Genomic DNA, 19,360 nt, shown 5'->3' with positions numbered 1-19,360 from the left:
CTCATGGAGAAATCTAATGAACACACTTTGTTAACCTACATTTACTAGAGCGATGCTGGCTTTGTAAACTGTTTCTTGCAAGTAATTTAAACATGTGTATGGGAATATTCAATTTTTGACGCATTAATGAACTTTGAGTATGTGTTTTATTACATTGCGTATTATACTTTACCTCAGACGAGTCTCTGAATTAGGTTTCGAGTGCTTTAACCACCTGGCCATGCCGGGCTACCACTGCTGTCGCACAGAAATCAAACTTGAAGTTTACATGTCTTAAAAAAAATGAGTATTTAATTCACAAAAGAACGGAACACGGGGGTAATTACAATTTGTTATTTGTACAGTTTGTTTTCTGTATTATTAATGAAAATAGGCCCGGTATGGCCAGGTGGTTAAAGCACTCGACTCGTAATCTGAGGGTCACGAGTTCGAATCCCCGTCGCACCAAACATGATCGCACTTTTAGCCGTGAGGGCTTTCTAATGTGACGCGCAATCCCCCTATTCGTTGGTAAAATAGTAGTCAGTAGTTGACGGTGGGTGGTGATGACTAGCTGCCTTCCCTCTAGTTTTACACTGTTAAATTAGGGATGGCTAGCGAAATAGTTCTCGTGTAGCTTTGCGCGAAATTAAGAAAAACAAACAAATTATCCGCTATTGTTAAAGGATGTTCCAATCCAAACGTGAATTTCGGAACAATTTTTATAATCTGTAAATATCCAACAGACTGTAGCCTCAAGAAACCACACATTCAGTTGTTGTCACGTTAACATAACGCAAGCAAGAACACTTTAATGTATTTGAGTAAGAAAATGGCTCAATTTATGCCATTTAAAACGTCGAAATCAAACAAATCAGACTATACAACTCTGCAGTATCTTTTCCTTATGTTTTGATATCAGGAACACAAGTTTTGTTTGTTTATATCTTACGTGGCCGACTCCATACTTTTCCACAGTAAACTACTAATGAATATTATGTGACGGCGCTGTAAGACTAGCAAAACATAGAAGTTAAATATTTAATGAATGTATTCATTTCCCCTATGGCTTTGCAAGAACAAGAACTATCGACAAACACGGATGTTCACCGTAATTCAATACTCTTCTACTAACACTACCAGCAGGTGCGTAACTCTCCCTATACTTTAACCAGGACTTCTACCGCACCCCTTGTTCCTTTGCCTGCCTTTGAATCCAGGTTTAATATACACAGTAGATTGCAAAACAATGTGATCAGGTTGTCAAAATAACCAGATGTGGCCTTAGCTTGTACAGGCAAGCTAAAACCAATGAACTATGTATAAATTAATGGTAAATTCAACTACCTAAAAGTGATAATTAGTTATCAAGGTTTAGAAAATTATCTTCTTAATTATCTTAAGAAACTTTACCAATCATGATATAATTACATTAAAAATGAAGATTCTGGAAGTTTGTTTAGGGTTTTTAATTTTCAGAAAAAAACAAAAAACATTTGTAACAGACTTACCAGCCCTCCGCTAGTATAGCGGTATGTCTCCGCTAAAATCAGGGGTTCGATTCCTCCCGGTGGACTCAGCAGATAGCCCGATGTGGCTTTGCTATAAGAAAACACACTCAGGTTTATCAATTCTTATGGACCAGTAAGTTTTTAGAAAAGCTGTATTTCTTGACACATATTTCGTTTACATATTAAAAGTAATAAACCTTTTGTCTTTTACATTATCCACAACAATCTGAGGATTTTTCTACGTTCGGTAAAATCTTTACTTTTAGGTTTATCCATACATACAAACAGTTCTTCATTTTATATATTTCTACATTTTGTTTCTAATATTCTTGCCATAATACGTTCCCCACCGGTACAGCTGTAAGTCTACGGATTTACAACCATAAAATCAGGGGTTCGATACCTCTCGGTGGACTCGGCAGATAGTCCGATATGGCTTTCCTATAAGAAAAACACAAAACACACAAACGCTATAATACGTTACAACTGCCAACTTGTTGGTGATGTAATTTTGTTTATCATATTTTGTATAAAAAAATTAACATACGAAACGAATGTATTTTTATTTTTTTATATTTCCGACATATTATAATCTATGGTAGATTACTTATTTGTAAAGCAAGCTGGTAAGTCTGAAAGTAAAACTGTAAACTAGAACAAAATAGTAACTGTAAACTAGAAGAAAATAGTAATCATAAAATCATCAGCATAAAACCATAAAACAAAACAGCAACATAATAGAGCGACATAATAGTGTTTTCAGTGTTTAACCGTAAACTGAACAAACTAAGTACTCTCGGAGTAAAATTCTTCAAACTAGAATAGCTTAGTAACTCTCAAATAAAAATATTGAAAACTGAAACAGTTCAATATAATTTACATAACAACTCAAGCCCAAAATAAACCAATACAAAGGAACATTTTGAAACCTATATTAAAAATATATTCAAACATCTAAGAACGCACTTTACATTCCTACACTTAGTTACACAACCCCTTTCAAACATGTGGTCAGCTATCGGTCAGTTACCTCTTTCTTTGTGAACCTAACGATGAACAAAGAAGGTCGAAACGTTGTTCGCTTCTCATCGTAAAATATTTTCTCAAACCAAACCAGCCGTTTTTACATATATACTCTTCAAGAAAAGAAACGAAAAAGGGATATTTTTGTTATTTTAAAGAGAAATATATGTAATAACGTTACAAGCTCAGAGTATGTGATGTTACACGTGTTAAGGCACTGATTGTCAGACCAAAATGACAATAAAAGTTGTGCACTTTGAATACGGAGAAAAACATCGGATATTTCGGCAAAACGCATTCGTGTCCAATAAATTTGTTTGAGAGATCTGCATGTTCTGCAAGTGCAACATGTGCAAAATCCCTATAAAAGTGACGGGTTCTCGGTTTCCATAGCTCAGTGTTAAGCCACGACACGCAAAACAGTTACGCCAAGACTGACTGAAGCACAACGCAATAACGCAATTGGTCGCTTGGAAGCAGGCGAATCTCGATCAGATGTTGCCAGAGCTGTAAATGTCCACCCAAGCACTATCACAAGGCTATGGAATCGTCACCAACAACATGGATCAACTCGTGACCGTCCACGATCTGGCAGACCTCGTGTGACCACGCCCGCACAAGATCGCTACATCCGATTACGTCACCTTCGGGATAGGACCACCACTGCGACGTCTACTGCCTCAACCATACCAGGGCTGCGTAGGATTTCCGACGCAACCGTCTACAAGATGCAGGAATCCGACTTCGACGTACAGTCAGAGGCGTCATCCTCACCCAGCAACATCGTCAAGCACGGCTGCAGTGGACCCGGGCACATCGGGTAATGCCTCATCGACGATGGAGGCATGTTTGGTCCAGCGATGAATCACGTTTTATGCTTCGTGGGCAGGATGGAAGGACCCGTATTTACCGTCGCCGAGGTGAACGTTTTGCAGCAAACTGTGTGCAGGAAGTTGACAGGTTTGGTGGTGGCAGCGTCATGATGTGGGCTGCCATCGCCTACAATGCCAGGACAGACCTTTTGCACATTCGAGAGAACCTTACGGCTCAACGGTACGTCGACGAGATTCTTAGGCCCCATGTGCAACCCATCATGGTGAACGTCAACGACGTTTTTCAACATGACAACGTCCGTCCTCACACAGCCCGACTCACCACTGTCTTCTTGAGACACCACAACATCAACGTTCTTCCTTAGCCCTCCAGATCACCAAACTTAAACCCCATCGAACATCTTTGGGACGAGTTGCACCGACGTCTGCGACGGCGACAACCTCAACCTCAGACTCTACCTCATCTTGCAGCAGTTTTGCAGGCTGAGTGGACAGCCATTCCACAGGATGTGATTCGTCATCTCATCGCTTCCATGGGCAGGAGATGCCAAGCAGTTATTGATGCTCACGGGGGGCATACTCGTTATTGACGTTGAGTGACGTTAAACTTCAACTAGTGAGCGTGGACTTCGCCTTTGCAGACTTTGGATGTTCAGCAGTGAATGTGCAAAGTTTCACACATGTCATACAGAACTACCCGGAATAAACTTGTTAACAATTTGTCTCAAATTTTGCCTTTTGCGTTTCTTTTTTTGAAGAGTATATATGTTTCTCTACAAGTGGGTTTTCTTGTCATCACTGATTATTAATTCAATATAAAACTGTAATCTAGAACAGCATGAAAACCGCCACTGTAATATTCTCGGGTAGATTCATTTTTTCGTGCAAGTATCAGGTAGCCCCTCTTTAAAACAGAAATATGGAAATCGTAACGCAAATCTGAATTTTGATAAATGACTTAAGTTTGAAGCTAAGAAATAAACATGATGTGAAGTTCAAAACTAATGTTTCTTATATTCAAAACAAAAAACACTGGACTTGCTTGCGTGAATGCTGGACACTCGCCTTCCTACTGGACATGGACACTCGAAGGCGATATCCGTTAAACTATTCATATCTATTACCAAGCAAGAGGCCTGGCATGGCCAAGCGCATAAGGCGTGCGACTCGTAATCCGAGGGTCGCGGGTTCGCGCCCGCGTCGTGCTAAACATGCTCGCCCTCCCAGCCGTGGGGGTGTATAAAGTGACGGTCAATCCCACTATTCGTTGGTAAAAGAGTAGCCCAAGAGTTGGCGGTGGGTGGTGATGACTAGCTGCCTTTCCTCTAGTCTTACACTACTAAATTAGGGACGGCTAGCACAGATAGCCCTCGAGTAGCTTTGTGCGAAATTCCAAAACAAACAAACTATTACCAAGCAAGAATTAATACAACTAATGCTTTATGAAATAGACACTTAAATGATGTAAGCGATCATGTCTTACTGTTAGAGACGAAAGGTTGCACAGAAATAAATTTACTATGCTGGAAATAGTTATTTCAAAATTTCATATTGTTCGTAATTCAAGTGAATACACCTTAAAAAATACTAACATTTCTTACAAAAACAGGTAACCTCAATTTCAGTCTAAAGAGATATACTTTATCACATGATTGGTCGTTCTCATATAACATTCAAAGGCTGTAACCTCCAGATATCATCTATTTGGATAGTAAATAATAATGCAGTCAACGACTTATTTCGACACCAAGAGTGACGTAGTAGTTACATCCTCGTGGGCAAAGCAGATATTATTTGCTCGAGAACAACAGTGACTCGAAGACAACCAGAACAAAACAATTCACTGTTTATGTCAAAACTGTACAGAAACAAATTAAACTCTTTTTTTTCTTAATTTCGATATTAAAAAAGCAGGTAAAACTTTTACATTTGGTACTCCTGTATATCACACTATTACAAACACAAATGAAAAATCCTGAAAATTAGTACAACGTAATAACTTTCATCGTGGGATTACAAGTTTGTTTAGTTGTTTTGAATTTCACGCAAAGCTACACGAGGACTATCTGCCGTCCCGAATTTAACGGTGTAAAACTAGAGGGAAAGCAGTTAGTCATCACTACCCACCACCAACTCTTGGGCTACTCTTTTACCAACAAATAATGGGATTGACCATCACACTATAACGCATCCACGGCTGAAAGGACGACCATGTTTGGTGTGACGGGGATAAGAACCCGCGACCCTCAGATTACGAGTCGAGCGCCCTAACCATCTGTCCATTCCAGGCCTGAGATTACACGTGCATCACCGGGTTTTTTAAAAGAGGGATGGGTCATTTCTGACATAATTGCCATATGTAGGCTTAAGTTGGGCGTAATCCAGCAACATTCCAGTTTATGGTCCTTAGATAGCTCATGGTAGATTGAAGAAACACTATAGCGTTATACGTAGTGTTACGAATTATAATTTGAAATAACCTATAACGAAAATCTGAATTTATATGTTAATTAAACGTCGATATGTGTCAAATGTATGAGATTTTGCTAACAAGATTAATACACACAATTTTCTTTCTTAATGCAAATGTATTGTGATACACAAACAACAATACAATTTATAATAACGGTTAATGCAGTTACTTATTAAAATAATGATTTATATACAAAAATTTTATAAACTTCAAACAATATTGAGTCTTCTATCTGTTATGAAACTGGATATCGTATACGGTTCACGATGAGCGAATTAATTTAAGAGGGAGCGAGCTACCTCCCCCTTCCCTCGTTGGTCACACGTCGACTTTTTCCACCAATAAAGTTATATATTGATTATGTAAAAACACTAATTTTTGAAGTAAATCAACAGAAATTAAATGGTTTGTCATGTTCGAAATCTATGAACGTTCCTGGTCAATATATCTGAAGTTCCCAATTAATAAGCAGTAATCACAGTTATAGCTTCCGAGATTCACAGTATAGTAGCATAGCTTACAGTAAAGCAAATCAATAATATATACCGTTTTTGGTGCATCGCATTGGTTACATTTATAGGTGTGAGGAAAGTTTCTAGAAATTTCAGCCTGCACAACAATATTGACGGTACATACACACACACATATATTGTTGATTCTCGCACCTGAGATCCTTTTACAACTTCAGTGAATAGGAAGGAATTTTTGTATTACAGATTCAACAATTTAAGACATGTACATTTCTAACTATAAATTTAACTTAAACACACATCGATTTTAAAATAGATATATCATAGTTAGCTTAAGTGAGGTGGTAAGGTGCGAGCTAGTAACTGTCCAGTACACTATCCTTGTCAAACTCATGGCAGATTGAAAAAACACTATAGCAAACAAAAAAGTTATAAATGTAAAATTATAATACATGTTCAGCAGTTTTATAGTGTAATATTTAGTTGTATGATATGTCTTCTACCTGCTTTAGTTACACGGGAATTTTAAAAATCGTTTACTCTGTTGTTAGGCAGTTCTAGTAAAAACACGTAGTCCAGAAGTCATTGAGGTTACCTTCTTCAAGTTGCTTTGTTTGTTTGTTCGGCATACTAGATAACGCCTTTTCTTTCTGTGGTTATTTTGCAGAAATATAATATTCGTGTTGAAAAGATAGGTAAGTGTAATATATTTTGTTTGTCTAATTTACTATGCTTGTATACTACAGCTGACCAACGCTGTGAGATAAGAGAGGTTACGAGGTGGCACTGTCGACTGGACAAAGAAACTGAGTTTACATGATGGATTCAGACTGCTTTCTTAGTTCAGTTATAGTAGGAGATCATTGAGTGAAGACATGACACAAAAACCACTGAGATTTATTTCTACAGAAGCAGATCCTGAAACAGTGAAAACTCTGGGACTAAAAACAGACTAATGGAAGTGTTACCTGCAATCCAATCTGTTTGGCCATGCATGTTGTGATTTCATTTGGTTTTATCGTAGTAATAAAAATTTTGTTCATTTCACTACACTTCTCTAGTGCCCTAATTTTATCAATACCAAGAAATTCAGTCAAAGTATTAAACAAAGTACTTCACACTCTTTCTAGTTCAACGTACTGTTATTAGCGGGCATGTCTGGAATTTGTAAAGAAATTGTTTAATTTCAAAATACTGTAGTAGCGCTGTATTTAACTTAAAAACTTTGATGGTAAAACTGTTCTAAAGTAAACTAACATACTAACCCTCGTTACACAATTTTATAAATCAAAACACATTACTAGCTATAAATAGAAAAACTCTGTAAACTATGTCAACATAATGACTGTGGGAAGGTTTGTTTGTTTGTTTGTTTGTTTTGTTTCTGAATTTCCCGCAAAGCTACCCGAAGGCTATCTGCGCTAGCCGTTCCTAATTTAGTAGTGTGAGACTAGAGGGAAGGCAACTAGTCATCACCACCCACCGCCAACTCTTGGGCTACTCTTCCCCACTATAACTTCCCCACAGCTGAAAGGGCGAGCATGTTTGGTGTGACGGGAATTCAAACCCGCGACCCTCGAATTACGAGTCGAGTGTCTTCCGGACCCTGTGGGAAGGAAAGTGCAAATTAGAATAATATAGTAACTGTTAGTGCAAACGTGTATGAAACAATAATTTAGTAAATGTCAGTACAAAAACTGTGTAAACTATAACAATATAATAAACGTCAAACTAAATTTGTAAATTGAAATATTAATACATAGTAACTATCAGTGTAAACATCTGTTAACTAGAGTAACAAAGAAACTGTATGTGAAAAAAAGAAATCTGTAAAATGTAGTATTATAGTAATTGTCAAACTAAAACTGAAAACTAAAATAATAAAGTAACTGTCATTGTAAACAACTGTAAACTAAAATAACTTAGAAACTGTCAGTGTGAATCTCTATGAACTGGAAGAAAATTGTAACTGTCTTTATTCAGATTTAATATTTAAACTGAAACAAGCTGCATTTATTGTAAGTGTCTTTATTCAAATTTAATATTTAAACTGAAACAAGCTGTATTTATTGTAAGTGTCTTTATTCAGATTTAATATTTAAACTGAAACAAGCGGTATTTATTGTAAGTGTCTGTATTCAGATTTAATATTTAAACTAAAACAAGCGGTATTTATTGTAACTGTCTGTATTCAGATTTAATATTTAAACTGAAACAAGCTGTATTTATTGTAAGTGTCTTTATTCAGATTTAATATTTAAACTGAAACAAGCTGTACTTATTGTAAGTGTCTTTATTCAGATTTAATATTTAAACTGAAATAAGCTGCATTTATTGTAAGTGACTTTATTCAAATTTAATATTTAAACTGAAACAAGCTGTATTTATTGTAAGTGTCTTTATTCAGATTTAATATTTAAACTGAAACAAGCGGTATTTATTGTAAGTGTCTGTATTCAGATTTAATATTTATACTAAAACAAGCTGTATTTATTGTAACTGTCTGTATTCAAATTTAATATTTAAACTAAAACAAGCGGTATTTATTGTAACTGTCTGTATTCAGATTTAATATTTAAACTAAAACAAGCGGTATTTATTGTAACTGTCTGTATTCAGATTTAATATTTAAACTAAAACAAGCGGTATTTATTGTAACTGTCTGTATTCAGATTTAATATTTATACTAAAACAAGCTGTATTTATTGTAACTGTCTGTATTCAGATTTAATATTTAAACTAAAACAAGCGGTATTTATTGTAACTGTCTGTATTCAGATTTAATATTTAAACTGAAACAAGCGGCATTTATTGTAACTGTCTATATTCAGATTCTGCTAACTATAAATTATTTTCCACTGTTCTCGTCATTCGTCGCTGTGAAGAAGGCTACAATCATTTATAAATGCCAATTTTTGTATTAAAATGTATTGTAATGATTTTCCATACAACTGACACTTGTCTTACTTAGTATGTTAGATAAGTGGCTCGCATATATGGGTTCTCGCCCCGAAGGAACGGAACTTATCCTGAAAATATGTGAGAAAATTCAGGAAGAAGTTACCACACTGTATTTACTGCAATGAATAACACGACTATATTGAAAACAGTGTGGTCAGCATTAGTATATCCTACCAAAAGAAGAACTGGGGAAGGGGATAGCGATTTGGAAAAGTCTGAGAAACAGTGAATTAGATTTAAAATAAGACAAATAATGGATGAAACGTTCAGGGCGACAGGTTTAAGTGACTTTAAACAACTGCACACGTAAAAAGTAGAGAAGACAACAAATAACGCATTTGATTCTGTATATACCTACATTGTTTGCTTGTTGTATAGCACAAAGCTATACAACGGGCGATCTATAGTCATACAGTAGTGTGAGCCACCTTTGTATTGGTTTTTTAAAGTTGTTATAACATTGTCCTTCAATTCGCGGGTTAATTTAAGTTGTGTGGTAAAATTATTCCAAGTCCAGTTCATATAAATTATAACAACTTACTTCATTTTTTTCCTTAAGGTTTTAAAAAATTATTTTCATTGTATACAGTTGTAAACCACGCTAACAAATGGCACTAGTTGTGCTACATTGAGGCCCGGCATGGCCAAGCGCGTTAGGGCGTGCGACTCGTAATCTGAGGGTTGCGGATTCGCATCCCCGTCGCGCCAAACACGCTCGCCCTCCCAGCCGTGGGGGCGTTATAATGTTACGATCAATCCCACTATTCGTTGGTAAAAGAGTAGCCCAAGAGTTGGCGGTGGGTGGTGATGACTAGCTGCCTTCCCTCTAGTCTTACACTACTAAATTAGGGACGGCTAGCACAGATAGCCCTCGAGTAGCTTTGTGCGAAATTCCAAAACAAACGGTTTTCAAAATGTTAAAAGAATAAAGAAAAATGTGTCACAAATTAACTGCCACATGAATTTATTCCTGCACACTGCACAGTATAAAAGATGGCCATTATACTTGACAAGGTTACTAATAACTTTCATTGTATGGATTACGTTTTCAAATATTAATAAAATTAGTAATTACCCTTGATAAGTTTATATCTACTGAAAAACTGTTCATGTTCTTTGATAAAAATAATTAAAATGTCTTTCCGAACTCTTGAAATTTAAACATCAATACAATGTAACACATGATTATTCATACTTTTCATTGAAGTAAGATTCATTTAGTCCTCTAGTCTACATGTTCCCAAACGTAGATCTCCTTTGTGATGATCTGTTTATGAATTCTTTCATAAGCTCTTCTATATTTATCTTGTCGACCTCATCTTTGTGAGTGTGACAAACTGCCACATAGTTGAGAAGGCACTGAGACATAGTTGACCTTAACCACGTCTTCAACTGTCTTAATGCAGAAAAGCTGCGTTCACATTCGCAGCTGGATACTGGACATACAAGCAAAATTTTCATGAGAAGAAACACTTCACTAAACATCTGCTGGCTTGTTTGATGCATTTTTACAGTAAGCATCCTTCGCACCTTTCAGAGATACTGCTTTTGTTGTTCTTTGAACATGGGAAACTGAAACTCGAGGCGTTGTTCGGAGATTTCTGGATAGAAGTTTATAACCGAGTTGTCAATCTTGCTAGATGTGATCATGTTCTCAAGTGCCAGATATTGCCTCAATTCATTGTTGTCTACATTGAATATAGTGGTCAGATGTTCTATGACTGTGTCCACAAATTCAAAATATTGGCTTCTGTAGTAATATCTAGCTGTTGCAGAATGGTGTGCTGAGCCATCACCCGTGATCCTTCTGGGGGTTCTGCGAATGCGTGGTAGTTCAACAGGCACCAGATCTAGGAAAGTTACCTTTTTCTCGGCTTCATCAAATATCTTGTTGTAATTTTCCTCTGTTCGCAATACCCGAAATTGCTTAACTGTTATTGCAGATGCTTCAGTCATGCCAGATACTGTAACTGATTTTGCTTGGAATGCACAGTATAGTTCTTCTAATGCAGCTAATAGATGCTGAACCATCAACAATCCTAAAACTGTCTTTTCTTTATGAAATCTGTCCAGCAGATCTCATGGTTTCACCGCTACATCTAATTTTTCATTTGCTAATTCAGACAAAGAATCAACAATGTCACTGTAGTGATCATTAACGCATGTAATTGCAGACAGGCGGCACAACCAGCGTGTTGGATATAGTGGGCGGATGTATTTAACTGGACCATTGTGGCTGTCTGACGATACAATCTTTTCAAAGATTGTCTTGTATTTGCCTGACTTCTGAAGCAAGACACCAAGTTCATATACCCACTGAATAGAATCTCGAACACATCCACAAGCTTCAACTGCATGTTGCATTATTAAATTAGCCTTGTGTGCTCCGCAGTGAAAAAACAAAGCTAACGGTTGCTTCTCTTTTATTTTTACCTGGCATCCACTGTACGCACCACTCATGTTAGCGGCTCCATCATAAGTTTGTGCTCTTAATCCTGACAGTGGTAAACTGAGTCTAGTCAGTACATCAAGTATAGTCGAGGATATTGTTTCCCCAGTTGTATTGGAAACACTGTACAAACCAAGAAATGTCTCATGGACGTCAAGATTTTTATCTACGTATCGTACATATATTGCTTCCTGTAACATCTTGAATGCCATCAACCATTAATGCAAAGATTTTACTTTGCTGCACTTCGTGTGCTATGTTCCTCAGTATTTGATGGCTGAACATCTCCATTATTTCATTTTGAGCCTGGGGTGATGTGAATGTCGTTTTCTTTGACAAGTAGGCCGTCTTCCTCTTCCAGGAGCTTTATTAACTGCAGGAAATTCCCCTCCGTATCAGTATGTCCACGTAATGCTAAACCTTGACGCAGTAAGAAACGTAAACTTCTGAATATTTTGGCTAGACTTCTTTTGCATTCTTCCTGCTGCTTTTTTTTTTTTTTTCATCATGTAGCTGGACAGTCACTGGAGTTACATCAAGTGAACCTTCTGGAGATATAGAGAATCTATGCTGAGAGGAGGATTGGTGTTCGTTGAATTTCTGTTCTGCCTTTTTCCAGTTGCAAAAATCGGTGGATATGAAGGTAAACTCCACTGGCCTCTCCAAGTTCCCTGTAAAAAGGCCTCTATTTTCCGCCTTAGCACAATGAAAACATATGACTTTTTGAGTCTGATTGTCGAAGTGCTGCCATTGTAACTCATCAAACCACTTGCCCTGGAAATTGATATTTTGAGATTTTGCTTTCTGTCGTGGTATTAGTTGTGCGTCTGTATGATATGGCTTTCCACATTGTATCTGTGGAGTGTCAGATTTTTCATTTCTGCACAAACTTGTTTCACAACTATCTGGTGGTTCATGGTGTGCAATAGTTGCATAAGCATTTTCAGACTCATCCTCTGATGAACTTGGTATTTCCTCTGCATGGCAAGTTTCTATTCCTTTGCTTGAGGTTGTTGGATTATCTGCATCTGCATTGTCACTTGTAGTACCAGTAACTAGCTTGCAGAACTGTCTAATATCGGAAAGTTTCAGACGCTTGCTTGTCATAATTGGAATCTGTTTACCAGATGACTTAACAGACTAAAATACTGTCTTTATTGAAAAACTCTAACGTACAACGAACGAAAATAGAGCAGAATGGAAGTAGGACTGAACTGTACAATGTATTTAAGTCGAACGCGCGAACCTCACAGTGACTACCGAGCCGACTGACCTTGTTGTAAAATCGAGGCTCAGACTAAAGGGAGCGGAGGGGATGATGTGGAGCGCGTTTGTATCCGAGCGGTCCGAACCTGTCGTTAACTGTACACTAAACGTACACTATGGTGCGAGGCTTCGGCATCTGAGGAGAGTAACGCGTTCGACAATAAAACCGGCTAGACATTGCATGAGAACAAATGGCGTAGGATAACCGCACAATATACACATAAGATTGATGCAGCTACAAGCTACGAATAGCCTGCAAGATCTAGATCACAGGAGTTTACGCTTGGGAGCAATATTTTCGAATTTCATGCTCTGTTCAATCTGTTGTTTTATTTAATCTTACACTACGTACAAAACGTAGGTAGATTCTGTGATGGTGCTTGCAAGCCTTGTATGTATACTTAGGCCTACTGACTGATACTTACGAACTATCGCTTAGGTCGAAAAGCTTAGAAGTACGCCTATTATTAAAGATGTACATTTCGGTTACTGAAAAAGCCTACATCTAGGCATAATTATGTAATTCGATTGGTAAGAACACGAGAATCACAAGAACAAACACACAGTTTGTAGATCTGTGATGCAATAAAACAATTAAACAGACCAAACTGTAGGGGGGATGATTGTATGCATCATACCCCCCACATAAAATGAAGGTGGGATGTATACCCCCATCCCCCCAGGATCTACGCCCCTGATCGCAACACACGGAGAGACGGTATACTTTCTTTTTGGTTTGTTTGGGCCCGGCATGGCCAAGTTAGTTAAGGCGTTAGACTCGTTATCTAAGGGTCGCGGTATCGAATCCCCGTTGCACCAAACTTGCTCGTCCTTTCAGCTGTAGGGGCGTTATAAGTGACGATCAATCCCACTATTCGTTGGTAAAAGAGCAGCCCAAGAGTCAGCCATGGGTGGTGATGACTAGCTGCCTTCCCTCTGGTTTTACGCTGCTAAATTAGGGACAGCTGGTGCAGATAGCCCTTGTGTAGCTTTGCGTGAAATTCCAAATACCAAACAAACTTGTTTGTTTTGGTTTTGCTACAGTTGATATGCTATAGATCTCGCAGCTATAACGGTGATTAACGGTTATCAGTTGGGAAACTACAGATATTTGACCAGGAACGTTTATAGATTTCGAACATTTCAAACCATTTAACTTCAGTGAATTAACTTCGGATATTATTATTTCTATGAGGGTCCCCCAATGGTACAGCGGTAAGTGTACGGACTTACAACGCTAAAATCAGGGGTTGATTCCTCTTAGTGGACTCAAAAGATAGCCCGATATGGATTTGCATAAAGACATACATTTCACAGTGGAAAATGTAAAAAAAACTACACTATAATTTTTAAAGTTAACATCCCACGAACCTTTTATGGTTTCACAACTAAAATTAATAGAAAAATACATACAACCGAAATTACATAAATTGATTTTTTAAACATGTAATCCACCAAAATCTAGGCATTCTAAAAAGCCTCCTAAATTTTGCGTATACTGTATGTCCCACAGAAAACATCGATAAAGAAGTTATGCACTTAACTGACTGTTTTACTAACATTAACTAGTTCCTCAGTAATGTAGTTACAGAAACTGTTAACACATCAAAACAAAACACAAACAAAAGGTGTTTAGCAAACAAACAAACTCAACCACTCTACAAATCAAAGATTGTGTTTGTTTATAGTTAAGTACTGAGCTACATAATGGGCTATCTGTACGCTGCCTACCACGGGTATCGAAACTCGGTTTCCAATGGTGTGGGCCTGGCATGGCCTAGCGCGTAAGGCGTGCGATTCGTAATTCGAGGGTCGCGGGTTCGCGCCAGCGTCGCGCTAAACATGCTCGCCCTCCCAGCCGTGGGGGTGTATAATGTGACGGTCAATCCCACTATTCGTTGGTAAAAGAGTAGCCCAAAAGTTGGCGGTGGGTGGTGATGACTAGCTGCCTTCCCTCTAGTCTTACACTGCTAAATTAGGGACGGCTAGCACAGATAGCCCTCGAGTAGCTTTGTGCGAAATTCCAAAAAAACAAACAAACAAACAAACGTTTTCATCTCTGGAATAAAAATTAAACATGCTAAGAAAATTGTATAACGAACTCATCGCACCAGGAAACATTTACAAAATTCAACCTAACAGTTGATAAAAGTCAGTAAAAAACGACCTTTACACTCAAGGTAAATATGAAAAAAGATATATTTGTTTAAACCATCGTTTTGCATTTGCGATTTCATTAGGGTTTATGTACATAACATAATATATGTATAAATCTCTCTAGTATGCACTACAAATTTTGAAAGACAGTGTAACAGTTTTCCAGTCTTTTACATAGGTGAAGGAAGGCGTAACTTGAAGATCACGTGTAAGAGAACACCAAAACACCTTTCCATAGCCCTAAACAGAACGTCACAATACTAAAACACGAGCCCGACACTAACAGAAAAAATTAGAGAAGGATTATTAATACAATCAAACAACCCACATTTAATAAATACACAGGTTCATCCCATATATCTTTGGTGGTTATTTCTCTACATATTTTTAAGCATATGAAAATATTTTGCATAATATATTCCATAGTTTTTTAATATATTTTTTTGTTTAGACATACATCAATAATGTGTAAAAAATTCACTCGGATAGATACTTACATGAATTTACATTCAATTATCGAATTTAAATATATTGTTTGATTTTGAAAGTTGATTTAAATATTAATACGTTCTTTTCGCACCAAACATGCTCGTCCTTTCAGCCGCGGGGACGTTATAACGTCACAGTTAATCTCACTATTCGTTTTTAAAAAAGTAAATTAGGGACAGTTAGCGCAGATACTCCTCGTGTAGCTTTGCGCGAAATTCAAAAACAAACAAACAAAAACAAATCTTTACTGTTAAAATTTGTGTGTTTGTTAATGATAACATGAGTGATCGAAACGTCGTACCTGTTTTTGGAAACTAATCTTATGTACTGTAAAAGTTGTAAATTGTAATAAAATATGCTTTGCCTATGAGTAAACTCGAAACAAAACTATTTATATCTTTATTAATACATTCTAATAAAGGAGGTGTGAACGAAAAAAATATTAAAAATACATCTCATTAAAATGACTGTACAGTTAAAAAAATTACTTATAGTTCATATACAGATTTGTCGTTTTCTCAAGCTGGAGTCTCGGATGATTAAAAATAACCGTTTTATTAAACAGTTTGGTTATATTATACAGAACAGCTTAATTCGGAAACGATTTAAGTTTAGAACTGAATCCGTATTTTTTACAGTCAGGATAAATTTTTTTCACTTGGCTTTAGACTAAGTGATATCACACTGTGTCTTTACTTTAGGCTTATTATACCAATTCGCACTAGAAGCCTAAGTTTCACTGCCCATTTTTACACACCTTTCACTAAAATTGAAATGAGCAGACAGAATTCGAACTACTCTGTCTGGATAAATGCATCTTGGCTTTTATGATTCCTGCAATTTCGAGAAATCAAAACAAAACGTGACGTGTACTGACTTTAACGTAGGTTAGATTTATATTTGTATAACAAACGAAGTAAATTATTTAAAAGTTGGGTTATTAACACAACGATTAATAATGTTTAAAGCACACATGTTTTTTAAACAAAGAAATTAAATGGATAAAGAAAAACATTAGGAAGGAATAAAATTGTAAAGGGCTCGTAGTGCGAAATGTAACTTCATTGTAACTTGAAAAGCGATAAATAAACTAAAACAAATATATGTTATATTACACATACCGAAGGCATATGGCCACGTAAGGAGTGCGCATTTTAATTTAACTTTGTAATTATTTACTTCTTTCGACTTCTCAAAACAAGTGTTTATAAAAAAAAAAAAAACTTCTATAAAGAGTAGAGACTGGGTAAATTTAATCCCTTACATTTTGAATGGTCCCTAACATTTTATATGACGACTTTTATTATTAATCATATTGTTAGCTTATTTGGTAGTTTTGTTTATGATATTTTGGTATCATTAGGAATTATTAAATGTAAGCACACCAAAGTATTTACAATAAAACGTCTATAAAAAGTAGAGACTGTAAATTTAATGCCCTATTTCGTAATGGTACCTAGCATTATATATGGCGACTTTCATTATTAATCATGTTGTTAGCTTATTCGGAAGTTTTATTTCCAGTATTTTAGTATCGTTAGGAATTATTAAACGCAAAAACACTGTAGATATGAACAAATTGAGAATTAATGTTCGCTTCAATGGTCAAATATCTGTGCCTTTGGATATTAATCCGCAATGGACAATTTCACAAATGAAAGAAACTCTGAGCTCGAAGCTCAATGTTTTACCAGAAGACTTGAGCATAATCTTCGCTGGCAAAGAATTAGATGACGACCTGTGTGTTGAGGTTTGATATTTATTTATTATTCATTTTAAGTTATTGCATAAAGGTTTGGCAGCGAATAACATTAAACTTGATAAATAATATAAATAAATGTTGATAATTGTAAACTATTACTAGCCGAATTTTGCATTTTGTTTTTTTATGGGGCTCATGAATGTCAAATTAATAATATTAGTTACATTATTTTCAAAAGCAATGCATTTTTTAATTCAGTGCTTTACTGGCCTTTAGATGAAAAGATCTAGCATGAAATTCTGTGTGAGAATTCGTGACTACTATTGAGTATAATATTAAACGAAATGACCCAGGCCATTTGAGTTGTGTTGGTATTGCTAATTAGGAAACTAAGATTATTTCAGACTGTAAAATGTTTTTCTTCTGAGGCTTTTTCTTGGGGGGAAGGAAACTTAAAATGTGAAAATAATAGGATAAACATTAATATTTAATCATGTACTTTTTGTTTTTTAAAAAATATTCACCCAACATTTTATGCAGTGATAGTTGATTTGTTTCAACCTATTATGAGATTCTGCTGATAGCACCACATTGGTTGCTACACCTGGGTTTCTGCTTTTGCAGTCCTTTCTTGCATTTCTAATTTTTCCACTTCTTTTTAGGCTCTTGCTATGGAGGCAGCTATGATTTGATATGGTACATCTGGCTATCCAGAAGCTCCAGCTCTTTTTGGCATAGAGGTTATGCTGTATTTTATATGATATTGGGATTTCTAAGGTTGACATCCATCTGTCTCAGGTTTCTGCATGGTCTAGATTACACTTTCATCCATGGTAATGGCATGCTTATTCGCAATGGTGTATTGAGAAAAGATTGAACTGTTTTCATTTAGTAGTGTCAACCATAACCTGTTTTTAACTTGGTTTCTTGACAGAGGTTTTTGCATTTTCCACAATCACCATTGTTTATGGTGTTTTTATCAAGTACTGTTTGATTGTTATGATCAGATATTTGTTGAGTTCCCAGTTCTCTCCAGATTCCTGAGATCATTTTGTTCCAAAATGACCATTCCAGTTAACTACAATGCTCATTAACGTTACTTATTTTTTTTCTACATCTGCTTGTGACCTGACTCTTACAAGCCATATATTCCTTTTATTTGTTGGTTTATTTTCTGTTGCTTCTGACCTACATTGCTGGTTGGAGTGATTTTTACTGCTTCTCTACAGATTGCCTTCTCATCTCTATGCTCTCAGACCAGTCCTTCTTATCAAACACTTTGTAAGATGGGAAATGGGACAATTTTTTGTTCAATTCATCTGCTCATTCTTTCTCTTAATCCAATTGGATTTTGATCTTGGTCATGTTCTGTGATGGCCTTGAAGGTTTTGTTACCTGAACTAGCACTTTTAGAGATACCAGACAATGTTTTTTTTATTCTGGGCTCTTTTGGAAGGTGAGTTGTCTTCTTTGAGTCACATTTAATCAGATTTCATTTTTTTTATGTTGAATTGCCCACAAGAGGTGATTGTGCAGACTGGAATGTGGACTTCCTCCAATACCTATATCTTGTACTATTGGCCTGATCTCTTCATCTGAAGGTTTTTGGCTACCCCTTGCAGCTATCTTAACTATTTCTGCTAGCTTATTCAGAGGAGTGAGTACTTTTTATTTATACTTTTCAGGGTCCCTTACCTTGTTTTTACAGGAACCCACTCTATAGGAGCTTACCAGGTGGTGTTGTCGTAATATGGACTATCATGAGTGAAACTGAAGAGAATATTGCCTGTCCCAGAAATGTAGTGAACTTGGTTTACCTCTTGCACTGTTTTCAGAGCACTGTTCCTCTGGTTCCCCAATGCACATACTTCCCAGATGTTACTAGTGGAGCTAGGGAGTCATTACCACACTTGGTTTCAAGTCACTGGGGTGGTTGACAGAGGCTTTTTTCTCTGAAGTGTTAAAGTGAATTCCTCCACTTTCAGAAAAAATGAGCAAAGTTGGTGGCCCTCCTACCTGGGTCCTTGAGCTTTTTATCCTAGTTGTT

The 19,360-nt window shown here is 36.6% G+C and overlaps 1 protein-coding gene across 4 annotated transcripts in view; it reads left to right on the top strand.

Annotated features, from left to right (window-relative positions):
- Positions 1-16,904: 16,904 nt before the first annotated feature.
- park (E3 ubiquitin-protein ligase parkin) overlaps positions 16,905-19,360 on the top strand; it is an 87,408-nt gene continuing 84,952 nt past the window's right edge. Inside the window, exon 1 of one of the 4 annotated variants that reach the window (XM_076516435.1) lies at positions 16,905-17,361. In XM_076516435.1, the coding sequence (XP_076372550.1) occupies positions 17,080-17,361 (282 nt within the window). In that variant the 5' untranslated portion in view covers positions 16,905-17,079. The remainder of the gene's footprint in view (positions 17,362-19,360) is intronic. The other 3 variants (XM_076516433.1, XM_076516434.1, XM_076516432.1) reach the window with 3 other exon arrangements.

Source organism: Tachypleus tridentatus, chromosome 7, assembly GCF_004210375.1.
Source record: "Tachypleus tridentatus isolate NWPU-2018 chromosome 7, ASM421037v1, whole genome shotgun sequence".
In the NCBI taxonomy this organism is placed as follows: Eukaryota; Metazoa; Arthropoda; class Merostomata; order Xiphosura; family Limulidae; genus Tachypleus; species Tachypleus tridentatus.
Note: the sequence above shows the minus strand (reverse complement) of the source record. Positions and strands in the feature narration are given on the sequence as shown.